This window comes from Epinephelus lanceolatus, chromosome 12, assembly GCF_041903045.1.
Source record: "Epinephelus lanceolatus isolate andai-2023 chromosome 12, ASM4190304v1, whole genome shotgun sequence".
Classification (NCBI taxonomy): Eukaryota; Metazoa; Chordata; class Actinopteri; order Perciformes; family Serranidae; genus Epinephelus; species Epinephelus lanceolatus.
Window position 1 is genome coordinate 31,189,166 of NC_135745.1, and position 13,053 is coordinate 31,202,218.

Below are 13,053 nucleotides of genomic sequence, written 5' to 3' on the forward strand. Positions count from 1 at the left end.
AGTTACCCTTTTGTTTCCTGGACATTAAAACCCTACACCCTGTCCTGATCTGAGACTACGTCCAGAAGAGGAGGACACACTGTGACTGCATGCCCTACTGACAGGATCCCGATGTGATGACCGTGTAGGGACAGTTAGAAAATATAATAATTAAAAATAAAAACAACGAGCAAAACATTCTGCAGCTGCTGGGATTTGAACACAAAGAGTGTCTGGAAGCCCTGGATGACCTAGCTACTAGCTGCCATAAAGGATACCTACTGCGTGTGAGCCTGAAAATGTGATCGTGTGTCTGTGCAGTCAGAGGAAGCCCTTGAGAATTAGGTGTGTCGTTTTAATTCTGTCGTCATGGCTTGTCTCATTCTATGAGCCGATTTCCACACATGTTCAACCAAAAAAAAGGGCCACTGACGGCAACCAACATCGCCCAAATCATACATACAGTATTAACACTATAAGAGGCAGTTACTGCAAACTCACACTGAATTCTTTAAAAACCACTAACACAAAACAGGATGCGACCGCATCAACGGGAGTTACTCAGTAATGCTATGAAAACATAGGACAAATCTCACACAACTAATCATATAGTGCACCAAATGTGGCTGGGAATACAGCGCTATATGGACCGTGTGTCATCTGAGAGAGTGCCATACAGTTTTGCTGTGAAGAGTGGGGTGGAAGACCGAAACTACCGAAACAAAAACAGTTAAGAGCTGTTTTTTTTAACCTTTTTTAGAGGGGCCTGGAGTTACAGTGCATGAAAAGAAAAAATGGTTCGATCGAGCCCCTTGTTATTGTTTCATGTGCAGCCGCCTCTCCGTATTGGACAGAACATTCACGTGTGACATCAGAAAAGCCCTATCTTATCCTAGAGTTCAAAATATGTCTGCGAGCCACACACTTGACAGTCAAGAGTCAGAATCTAGTAGAAAACGCTAAACGGAGTCGATGTGAGCGTAACAGACGGGATGTGAGAGGATGGATCGGAGCAAAGCCTTCCTGTGAGACTCAGAGTGAAGTGAAGGAGAGGGGCAGCGGGACAGAAACCAGACGTTCTCACGGTGAAGACACGTAACGATGCCGATGAACAGCAAGAGCGGGCGTTATTCACACACACGCACACACACAAGAAAGAGAGATGTAAAGGGATTGTCAGGCAGCCCAAACGCACAGAGAACTGACCTCAGACACATTCCTACAGTATCACTGATGGGACGTTTCTCACTTATTAAAACACATCATGTGAATCTAATGCAGCAGCCACATCTGAAATGTGTTGCATTCAAATTCATCCCACAAGTTATGGAATTTGATCAAGAATTAAGAGACGCCTATTAATAGCATTCATTTGGCATAACTGATGGCTAATTCTTGTGTGGCAACGAGAAACAGGAAGTCATCCCGAAGAGGTCCCTCTTATTGTTCTGATAGGTGCCCGACTACACGCCGACCTTTAAAAAAGTTCCAGAAAAATAGCAACCCCCCCGCAACAGCATGAGTGAGAGCAAGAGGAGAAAGCGAAGAAGGGGGGGGGGGGGGGGCAGGATTTATTGGAACGGTTTGCGTCCTGTTGAGAACATTAAAATAAGGAGTAGAAAAGTGCAGGCCTCATTGACAGCTTCATCGAAAAATATCTGTTAAGTACAAAAGTGTCAAAAGGAAAGGCTGTGAGAGAGAAAGCAGGCAGAGATCTGAAGAAGCCAGAATGAAGAAAATGTCAAGACAGACCGGCAGCCGGCGGCGCGGGCTGCTCCGGGTCAAAATGAAGGCCTGAAGAGAGATAAGACACTAGTTTCCTTCCATAAGTTCACCACTGAGAGACTGTCTGAGCTCCGACTGTCTGCAGACCAGTTTCAATTAACTTCACTCTGAAAATAAGTCATTGTCATTATTATTATTATTATTATTATTATTATTAATCTTGACAGTTACCAGCAATAAATCAACATCCGTATAGTATCATCATCTCTATTATGCATTTATTATGGTCCATCGTGTGTGTGTGAAAGTTATTAGTGTGAATCCTTCCATCGCCTCTCCCACAGCTGGTGCCCCACTCCAGTCTTCTTCCTGCCTCCCTCAGATTTTACCCCCCGCCCCGCACCCCCCTGCCGGGGCATTAGGAGAAGATGCGGATGCACTGTGTGGTGGGGGTGTGGCAGACGGGGCACTCCGGCTCAGCTGACTGGCAGATTTGCCCAGCGCACTCCATGCAGAACAGGTTGTGGCCACAAGGCACCAGGGCTGCCGTCACCTCGCTCTCGAAACACACAAAGCAGTCCCTGTTGATCCCGGGGCTAACGCCGACCAGGCCCGCGACCCCGGGGCCGGAGCCGCCTTTCAGTCGGCTCAGCATCCCGGAGCTGAGGCCCACGCCGCTGCCGCCTCCCTCGGAGTCAGTGGGCGAGCCGCCTGGCAGGGAGGAGGCCGAGCAGGAGGAGTAGCCAGTCGACGAGCCGCCGGAGCTGGAGCTGGACGCTCCGGAGAAGGAGCCGCCTCCTGCGCTGCCGGACTGCAGCCAGGAGAGAGTGCTGAGGGGGTCGCTCTGTGCACGACGGGCTAATGGGTGATCCAGGGGGCCCACGCCCGTGTCCTGAGGCAGAGTTGGAGACAATCGTGGAGTGATGGCTCCGCCGCTGAGGCCGCTGCTGTTGCGACGTAGAGGCTGCTGTTGGGCAGAGCCACCCGTCTTATTGCCTGTTCCACCGTTGACGAAAGGCGCCCAGATGTTGGCAGCGCTGAACTCAAAGCCCAGTTCATCTGACGAGGGCAGCCCTGGGGTGGAGTCGCCCCCGAAAGTGAATCCTCCTCCAGCGCTGCTGGAGCCTGTGCTAAAGGGGCTCGTGGGGCTGCCGCCCTCATTGGCCTTGCGAGTGGTGCTGAAGTTGTCTGAGCTCATCCCGCCGTTGTGCGTGTGATAGGCAACTGATGAGGACATCTTCCGGCTGGAGGAGTGGTGCATGGACATGGGGAGAGGAGGAGGAGGTGGGGAGGGTGGAGGAGGAGGGGGGGCAGAATGGTGGCCGGTAGCCCTGGACCACAGAGATGCCCCCAGGCCTCCGCTCAGGGCGCCGAGGCCCTCTAGACTGACGTCAGTGCCGTTGGAGTGGAAGTCATTGTCTCCCTGCAGGTCTACAAAGGTTCCAGTTCGCAGGGTGATATGGGTCTCAATCTCCTCCCTCGCTCGGTCCACGTTCTCCGGCATGCCGGTCACCTCGAACACCGGGTCTTTCTCTCGACTGGGCGTCACGATGTAGGTGTGAGTCTGCTGCTGGATGCGCTTGATAGTTGCTCCTTTTGGTCCAACAACTAACCCAACTACTCTGTAGGGCACCCGCACCTGGGTTGGGGACAAGAGAAGTATTTTAACGTCAGAGAACAGAGCTGTACTTTTCTTTCTCAAACAGATGTTATATATTGTCATCTGGCAGAGTAAAACAGTAACACAGTATGATGACTAAGCCACAGGGAGGTCTGTACCTGTATGGTGGTTTGTCCAGGTAAGTGTGGCGGTCCGGGAAGGGAGCCGCCGCCTCCTCCTCCAGGCCCTCCGGCTTTGCAGCGGGACGCCCGGATCATAGAGAAATGCTCAGCGGCGGAGACAATTTCACGTTTGGCCATCTCCACATCCTCCCTGCGTCCCGTCACAATGAACACCGGATCCTCGCCTCTGACTGGAGTCTTTATGTAAGTGTTTGTTTTGGCACGTAAGGCCTTGATCTTACAACCTGGAGGACGCAGAAGCACAGAAGCATCACTTATACACGTTCAAACACACACCCACACATATATTAACACTTTTAACACAGCCACACACACAAGTGTGCTTATATTATGTACATTAAGTCTGAGACAACAGGTCAGATACACTCTGGTAGCAGCCTGTCAAGTACACCTCGTTAAAACAGTCTGACACAACAGTGCTGTAATAAATCGAACCTACGTGAATGTTCAGTTTTGAAATTGAGATGTTCATCTGACATCTGGACGCTGTAGTTTTTCGTGTTTTTACAAGGTGTCTACAGGTATCAGACACTTAAAATGAATGCTTTTTAAGACCTTTTCAAGATCATTAAAAACAAATTTAAGACTGATTTTAGGACAAAACATCTTTTTTTTTAATTCAAGCATTGCGGGTAAGTATAAAAGGTAAATAAACCATGTCAGATCCTGTGCAGAGATCATTTTTTTGCAGAGATAGAACGAGTAAGGTAACTCTACATTTTGCCAAACAGTAAGTATAAAGGAAAAAGACAGTATCAGGTTCAGTGTTAGGTTTAAAGATTAGTAACATCAGAAATGTGGACTTTCGTGCTGAAGAGCTCGACTCATTTTGTCAAAAAGAAATTAAAAAATGGATAAAATGTTTACATAAAATTCAAATTTGAGACTATTTAATAACTTTCAAGGGCTAATAAGTTTTAAATCTTAATTTATGACATCTTAGGACTTTTTACGGACTTGCAGACACCCTGTGTTATTTCTAGGGGTGGGAAGAGGCACCATGATACTATATATATAACAATACTTAAGTCACAATACATTATTATTACTGCAAGTCTAAATGTTTTACAATATCCTGAGTACTGCGTTAACATATATTGTGATTACTTATTGACATGTTTAATTCATTAAGATAATGTTTTCAGTCTGTTCATCTCACTTTGATCATTTTTATAGCAGCAAAATTTATCTTGTGGACCGAAAAATGAACTGATTTTATTATTCTAACTCTGTTTTCAATATTCATATTTTTTCCCTGTTAATGGTTTTTCTGACTTGTTGTAAGGGTCCATCGACAGAGGGTTGTCATATGCTGTAAAGTCCCCTGAAGCAAGGTGTTATTTGTGACATTGGGATTTAAAAATAAAACTGAATTGAATTTGATACTGTGCTAATATGCTATCTATTCCCCCCCCACACATAGTTATTTCTAGTATTTAGCTGCACTCTGATGTAAATGAGGTAGACAAAATATTAAAAACACCCCTTAATATAAAACAACCACAAACTGCAGCCTCCAGATTAATCATAAAGTTAAATCTCCGCCTCTCTAAAACTGTTTCAACAAAAACTGAACATAACAATCTTCATGATGGTAGGATTTACTGCAGGACTGCATTCATTTTAACTACAGTAGGTGTATTAACTGACAATTATGTTATGTAAAGTAGTGCCGCATAATAAGACAAAAAAAACTGATTTAAATTATTTTGACTAGTATTGCAGTGTGAGTCATGATTTTAGTGGGAATGGTAATTTTTGCATTTCATTTTCACTGAAAAATTATATAAAAATTATTGTGATGTGATTTTTGCTGGAGTCTGTACCAAACAAGCGTGTTACCTTACATCTGAAATATGATTTTAAGGCTGGGGCATCTCTGTATCACCATGTTGTTTTGTTTTCCGTGGTGTGTTGTGACATATTTTACCTTTAACTAAAAGTGCAACTCCTGTAATTTGGATATTACACTTTGCCATGTTGCTGTTTTGATATTAAATCTGAAGCTCTAATGTGCAGAAACACATCATCAACTGTTTCAAAACATATGCAGATCAATAATAAATCAACATGGCTGCATCAACATGCTGAATATTGAGTCCTCAAAAACAAGTAATCAGCCCAGCACTCCAGTTAAAGCGCCTTAACGATGCATCATTTTCGCATCATTACAACATATCCGTGGCAGCAGCAGCAGCATGCACGCAAGATATTCCTGAAGAGCCTGTCTGCCCAAACATAAAGTCAATATCTGCTGCACTGCTTGTGTCAACTCATGCTCCTCCGCCAGCATCAGCTGCGCTCTGTTTCTTTAAATATGGACGCTCGCTGCTCGGCGACCAATCGGGCGCACGGAGTGTGATGTCATTCTGGGAAGCAGAAAGCATGGCTTTTTCAAACAAAGAGAACAATGCCGTAACGCTGCCGCGGCCGCGACGGGCAAACCTAATCCATAACATGGGTGTATTTCATGTAGAGGACGCATATTGGTAGAAACAGGAGAGAAAAATTGGATGTATAAAGCGGAGCGGCTGCGAGGCGAGCAGCAGCATCGGCAGACAGAGCTGGGTGCAGGGCGTAACACCGCCCAGTCCCGTGTTTGTGCGCCTGCTGCCCCGTTTCAGCTCCAAATTCTGCTCCACAGACACAATAATAATCTACTGTGAACATATGCATGGGCTAGAAATGCGAGTCCAGTGTTAAAAGCTACCTCTTGTGGTCTGCGATTTCTAAAATGAGCGCATTTTGGTGTATTTTCTTTGTTTGGTGCAGGCTGCTAGACATGTCCAGACTCCCGACAATCTGCCGCTTTGTCTGACCCTCTCCCACCCCTCCCCCTCCCTCCTACTCATCAACCACACTCTCTCAGTCACTCTATGTCAATGCATTGTCTAAATACTGCTAAAAATGGAGTGTTAATATAGAAAGCGAGGCTTTTTTGAATAGAGGAGCCGCATTATGCTGACATTAAAGACCCAAATAGAGGAGTGCAGCCCGACCAGAGCACCGAGCTCAGGCTGTAAAAGTTCAGGAACCCTCCTCTCAGCAGACTGCCACCCAAACAAAGAACAACCAGGCTGCATGCTGCCTGAACAAGCTGTCCACAAACACCAAATAAATCTCACACACTCATGCTCTTACCTTGTCTCCCCACTATCTCTGCCACATGCTCAGAGCTGGGCACAGGCACACATTCAGTCATGTTGACACTTCTTTTCCTGCTGCAGAGGACGGAGCTTTGTTCCCCGTGGAGCATGGGGTGCGAGCCGGCCATGTGGTACCCGCCCGAGCCGTAGTACTCCGGGGACGGAGAGCAGGACGTCGGCGAGTCCCGGGACCCGTTGGGATGCTCCAGCATCTGTAGATCCACGTAGCCCCCTCCGCCCACGCCGTTGCAGCCCTCAGAGCCGGGACCCTGGGTCCCATCCAGAGTGTCGACCAGCCCGCCGCCTCCGCTGCCACCGCCGCCCCCACAGTCCACCTTCTCCAGGGCCATGAGTGACAGCTGGTCCAGGGCGAAGCGGAGCGCCTCTTGGTGGTCCTCTTCCCGGGACTCCTGGTCCGTCTCTCGGGGCAGACCGACCCCGTTGTGCTGGCTGCTGATCACCACGTCGTGGTCCATAATCTCGGGGTGGAATAAAGGGCTAGGCATAGTCTCTCCGTGGATCTCACATCAGATCACGGATGCCTGTGTGTTGGGAGTGAGCTCACCCTCTTCTGGAATTAAAAAAAAAGGAAAAATAACAAATAAAGTCAGCTGTTTGTTTGTAAATAAACACACAAAACAAGGTTGGGGATGCGCACCGTGGACCCCCGGATCATTCATAAACAGCAGCATACATTAGCAGTGTTGATTTGGGCGCCTTGCTTTGTCTGTTGTTGCTCCTTGTCTGACAACTGAAACCATCCAGAGGCTGCTTGTTTAGTCAGGATAAAGCATGTCCGCTTTTACACCCGTGGAATAACTATTGCTCAGTACAGATACAAAGAACACGCGTGGCATTACCTCCAGACACTTTTACATGCGCTGAACGGATTAAAAAAATAAAAGATAAAATAGGTATATGAGCTGTTGTTAGCTCCAGCAGCCAAGCTAACAGGCTAGCTCCACATAGTCGGCACTCAGTCACGTTGTCGACCCCTTTGTTTGGGAGCACCACAGCTAGCTTGTTAGCTTCGCTCTGACAGACGAACTCCCTCCCAGCGGCGATTTTTAAAATTAAACAAGTGTAAAAACCACATGAACTCACTTTATCTTGCCTTTGTCGACGAGATCCTCCCTTCGCCCGTCGCCCAGTTTTTGAGGGAAAGATGAGAAGCAGCCAGGAGGAGGAGGAGACCAACGCTAGGGAGCTAGCACGGTTAGCTAGCTAGCACGCTAAACGGGGGGGCGTAGGAGAAAAACGTTAAAAACCGAAGAGAGGGCAGTGTTGTTTTTTTCCTCTTTCAGGAGAGTCACAGCATATTCCTGGGAGTGTCACCGGGTCTTCATTCTGCGTACCGACACGCGCCGCAGCTGAAAATCCAAGGTTAGCAGTTACCTTTTAGTAAAAAAAAAAAAAAAAAAACAGTGGTTCTCGGCTCTCTGCTGCTGCTGCCTGACCCCGGTCGGTCCGCCGCCTTTGTCTCGCCAGGCGCACGCCGCTCCGTCTCCCGCACACGGCACTGACGTCACCCGCGACACAACAATGGGTTCAAAGGCCACATGCAGCAGCGAGGGGAGAGCATCAACGGCGAGCTGCTGTCACTGCCATTGTGTCTGTCAGTCTGCAGGGCACTACTTTATCCCCCCTCCTCTTTAATGCATGTCTGTGCAGCCAGACTGTACACGCATTGATACATGCTTTAAAAATGTGGTCAGAGCTGGGTGTGTTCATCATGGCTACCAATGAGGTGTTTTGGGTGGTCCAACACAAGTGATGCTCATGCAGTGTGGGGGTGCTTGCTGTTATTTGTGCTTTCTAGGTAATCATCATATCCATCCTTTATTCAGGGAAATTGATTGAGTTCATTTTAAATGGGCTGGAAGTATACAAATATATCACTGCAATAAAGTGATGAAGTCTATAAGACATCAAGAATTATATATAAACAGCAATAAAAACAGTAATAAGACAAAAAAGTTAAATAATATAATGTATCTAGTGGACTGAAAAAGCAACTTATTTTCCTGTTCTAGCTAAATTCATAATTTCAATATTCATAATTTTTCCCTGTCGTGTAAAGCCCTCTGAAGCAAATTGTGATTTGTGATATTGGGCTTTAAAAATAAAATTGAATTTGTATAATATAAAGAAATCAATAGTTGGTGCCTGTATATTGGTACAATATTGCCACGCAAAATATCGCGATACTATGCTATACCTATTTTCCCCAACCCCTGATTATTTCTAAACTAAGCACAAAAAGTAAGGACATTTGTGTTTGGTAGATTATTTCTTTTTTTGTAACAATGCTTCTTGGCAATAAATCTTATACCGTTGGAAAGCCTGTTTATTTCCCTTTTAAATAGTGCCACATTTGTATGGAACATGAGTTTGTGGGATGAGCAGCAGAGCTGAGTATGTGAGTGTTCCTGTTTTTGTTTATTTGTTGTTTTATATTTTATGACTTCTGTGTTCCTGTTTTTGTGTTTTTTAATGGCCTGAGGTCTTTTTAACATCATGCCGGAGGACTACAGTTGAAAATTAGCCTTTGGCTAACACCGGCACATTTACAGCAATGTTCATTAATGTGCACTGTCCTCTAAATAAATAAAATGAGAAATGTGGGTTGTCTTCTCTGCCTATGCCAAACAGCTTTTTTTTTTTTTTTTGATGTTGCTATTGACTCTTGTTTTGAGCCTCTGGTACCCCCAGGTACCTGTGAGCACAGGCCCTGCTACAGTGGTCAGTTGGTGTCTGCTCCAAGAATTGGCACGCCACTTTGATCTGGATAGGGCCCGTGCGATAGGGCAACTTCAAGCTGATGTTCTGCAAAACCAAGTTGCGGCATTATTTGGAGTGAGCCCTGGTACCCTCTGCAAACTGAAGGCCAAGTTCCATATAATGGGGGATGTCAGAGACAGGCCGTAAAGTGGGCGTCCCAAGAAGACGGCACCCCAAGAAGATCGTTTCCTCATCCTGTCAGCACTTAGGAACCATAGGCAGGGTTTGCAGGACAATATGGCCTATGGCTCTATATATTCATATTAAATACATTACACACACCATGTGTGCTTCAGTTATCTTGTGCCACTATTAATCATGAACATACAGTGTGTGTACAATTGAAAGGTGTGTGGTGTATATAGATGTTATTTTTTAATTTTATGTTATCTAATTTACATCTTCATCATTGCTGTTTTCTTATTGCTGCATTCAAACATATTTTGCTATTAGTAGTGTGTTATCACTTGTATTATTTTATGTATTGTTCATTATCGTTCTGTGCTTTTGAGTTCTTAATAATTTTGTGAAAATGTTATTAGGTGGAGGCTTCAAATGAGCCCTCTGGGTTTTTGCCTCTCCCTGCACTGTATTTTATTATTCTTTTTTTTTTTCTTGCCTTTTTGTGTTTTAATTGTGCATTTTTAATTTTTTTTTTCTTTCTTGCTTCTGACTCTTGAGCTGCTGTAACATGTGAATTTCCCCGGAGTTGGATTAAATAAAATTAATAATAAATAATGGAGGGCGATGGGTTCATTTCAAAGCATGTAAACACTTCAAAACATTCAAGGCAACATTGATTCACTGTGTTTGTTGATGCAGAAAGATTAAAAGGTTCTGGGAAGAGTTAAGAGTTATAAATGAGAGGGTTATTTAAAAAAAAATGTCACTTGAGTCTGTTCTGTTCTTTTATTCAGAGGTAACTATAGTAAAATGAAGGAGCATTTAAAGACCTCAACTTGCTTCAAGTCATAAAATGTAAAGTAAGTTTATGAAAAAACATTCACAGACCAGACACTTCTCAGGGGATAAGATGGACGTTATCAAGCCTTCCATTACAAAAGATAACTCATATATTAACGGCTCAACAGCAGACATTTGAGAATATACGGAGACACTTCATAAATTGTTAAGGATCAAGTAGATGAATACATTTCTGTGAATAACGCAGTTTCTGAGTTTGTATAATTTTAATTTTCCTTTTAATACTTGTCACATTTTGCATTTATTTCAATTACTATACTCCAGATAAACATTTATTAACCAATGAGGAGCGTTCTTCTCCCTCTGTTCTGTATCAGTGCAGCAATTTTGTTATGTTCTGTATTATATGAATGTAAAAGGCTGTTTTACAGAACTGAACATTAAAATACACTGCCTGGCCAAAAAAAAAAGTCGCCACCTGGATTTAACTAAGCAAATAGGTACGAGCCTCCTATTGGATAATTACTGCATGGGCGATTATCTTTCAGCTGGCAACAAGTTATTTAATCCCAACTGGTGCAATGAGTTGCTTCTCATTTCCTAAACAACCATGTCGAAAGACACATCCCGTGGTCGTGGAAAAGATGTTAGTCTGTTTGAGAAGGGTCAAATCATTGGCATGCATCAAGCAGAGAAAACATCTAAGGAGATTGCAGAAACTACTAAAATTGGGTTAAGAACTGTCCAACGCATTATTAAAAACTGGAAGGATAGTGGGGACCCATCGTCTTCGAGGAAGAAATGTTGCCGGAAAAAAATCCTCAATGATCGTGATCGGCGATCACTTAAACGTTTGGTGAGATCAAATCGAAGAAAAACAACAGTAGAACTCAGGGCTATGTTTAATAGTGAAAGTAAGAGCATTTCCACACGCACAATGCGAAGGGAACTCAAGGGATTGGGACTGAACAGCTGTGTAGCCTTAAGAAAACCACTAATCAGTGAGGCTAACCGGAAAAAAATGCTTCAATTTGCTAGGGAGCATAAAGATTGGACTCTGAAGCAATGGAAGAAGGTCATGTGGTCTGATGAGTCCAGATTTACCCTGTTCCAGAGTGATGGGCGCATCAGGGTAAGAAGAGAGGCAGATGAAGTGATGCACCCATCATGCCTAGTGCCTACTGTACAAGCCTGTGGGGGCAGTGTTATGATCTGGGGTTGCTGCAGTTGGTCAGGTCTAGGTTCAGCAACAGTATGTGCTCAAAGAATGAGGTCAGCTGACTACCTGAATATACTGAATGACCAGGTTATTCCATCAATGGATTTTTTCTTCCCTGATGGCACGGGCATATTCCAAGATGACAATGCCAGGATTCATCGGCCTCAAATTGTGAAAGACTGGTTCAGGGAGCATGAGACATCATTTTCACACATGGATTGGCCACCACAGAGTCCAGACCTTAACCCCATTGAGAATCTTTGGGATGTGCTGGAGAAGGCTTTGCGCAGCGGTCAGACTCTACCATCATCAGTGCAAGATCTTGGTGAAAAATTAATGCAACACTGGATGGAAATAAATCTTGTGACATTGCAGAAGCTTATCGAAACAATGCCACAGCGAATGCGTGCCGTAATCAAAGCTAAAGGCGGTCCAACGAATTATTAGAGTGTATGACCTTTTTTTTTTGGCCAGGCAGTGTATATATATTTATTGTGGAGAAGAAATATTCAAGGCATTGCCTCTTGTTGCACCATAAGTTGAGAGGAACAAATTAAAGGTTCACATGTTTTTAAAGTTTATCTTAGATCAAAGCTCACCTACAGTGTGGTGGTGTGGAGTTATTGATCACTGTAATCACTCCCCGTGTCCATACTGGCTGTGGAGAGATCTCCTCCTGAAATGTTTGTCTTTAGTACCATACTCCCTCTTTGTGTTTCCACACACAGTTTAGAAATGGCCTGTGGAGCGTGACAAAAAGCTCAAGGTGTCGACCTGGCTTCTAAATTTCCCAGGTCCCAATCTGCTCAAGGATTCTTGTGATGTGCCGGTACCCCAGATGTACCCCTAATCCAAGGTGGGGCCTCCTTGGATCGGACTTGGCTCTGACCTGTCGAGGCATGGACACAGGATCTCTGGGAGTGTCCTGTGTGTCTGGCACCAGTGCATTGGCGACAGATCCATTTAGTCCAGTGGGTTAGTGGCACGTGCCACAGATGCTCATTCAGATTGGGATCTGGGGAATTTGGATGCCAGGTTGACACTTTGAGGTCTTTGTCAAAGTCCTTGGGCCATTCCTGAGCCATGTTTGCTGTGTGGCATGGTGCATCATCTTGCTGGGGGGGCACTACATCCTGAGGGAGCCTGGAGTAGAGCCGCTGCTACTTCACGTTGAAAGGGGTCAGCTGAGGTGATTGGGCATCTGATCAGGATGTCTCCTGGGCGCCTCCCGTTTGAGGTGTTCCAGGTACGTCCCACTGGTAGGAGGCCCCGGGGCAGACCCAGAACACGCTGGAGGGATTAGATACCTCATCTGGCCTGACAACGCCCCCAGAAGGAGCTGGAAAGCGTTGCTGGGGAGAGGGACGTCTGGGGTCCTTTGCTTGGCCTGCTGCTCCTGGATAGGTGGATGGATGGATGGATAATCGATGCCCTAGAGGTGACGCCTGACGATACTTCAGCTCTGGAGGAGCTCAC

The 13,053-nt window shown here is 45.3% G+C and overlaps 1 protein-coding gene across 1 annotated transcript; it reads right to left on the reverse strand.

Moving 5' to 3' along the window:
• Positions 1-674: 674 nt before the first annotated feature.
• Positions 675-8,080, reverse strand: LOC117272024 (RNA-binding protein MEX3B). The gene is made up of 4 exons (XM_033650686.2): positions 7,758-8,080; positions 6,649-7,224; positions 3,484-3,731; positions 675-3,343 (listed from the first exon to the last, which is right to left on the reverse strand). Exons 2-4 carry the CDS (start codon positions 7,157-7,159, stop codon positions 2,123-2,125), a joined length of 1,980 nt encoding a protein of 659 aa, XP_033506577.1. The 5' UTR covers positions 7,160-7,224; positions 7,758-8,080; the 3' UTR covers positions 675-2,122.
• Positions 8,081-13,053: the final 4,973 nt, after the last annotated feature.

Coding starts and splice junctions, on each gene's coding strand:
- LOC117272024 (XM_033650686.2), bottom strand. CDS start 7,159: ATGCCTAGCCCTTTATTCCACCCCGAGATTATGGACCACGACGTGGTG. Junction 3,732..6,648: donor AGAGATAGTGGGGAGACAAG/GTAAGAGCATGA, acceptor TGCGTCCTCCAG/GTTGTAAGATCAAGGCCTTA. Junction 3,344..3,483: donor CTGGACAAACCACCATACAG/GTACAGACCTCC, acceptor TCCCCAACCCAG/GTGCGGGTGCCCTACAGAGT.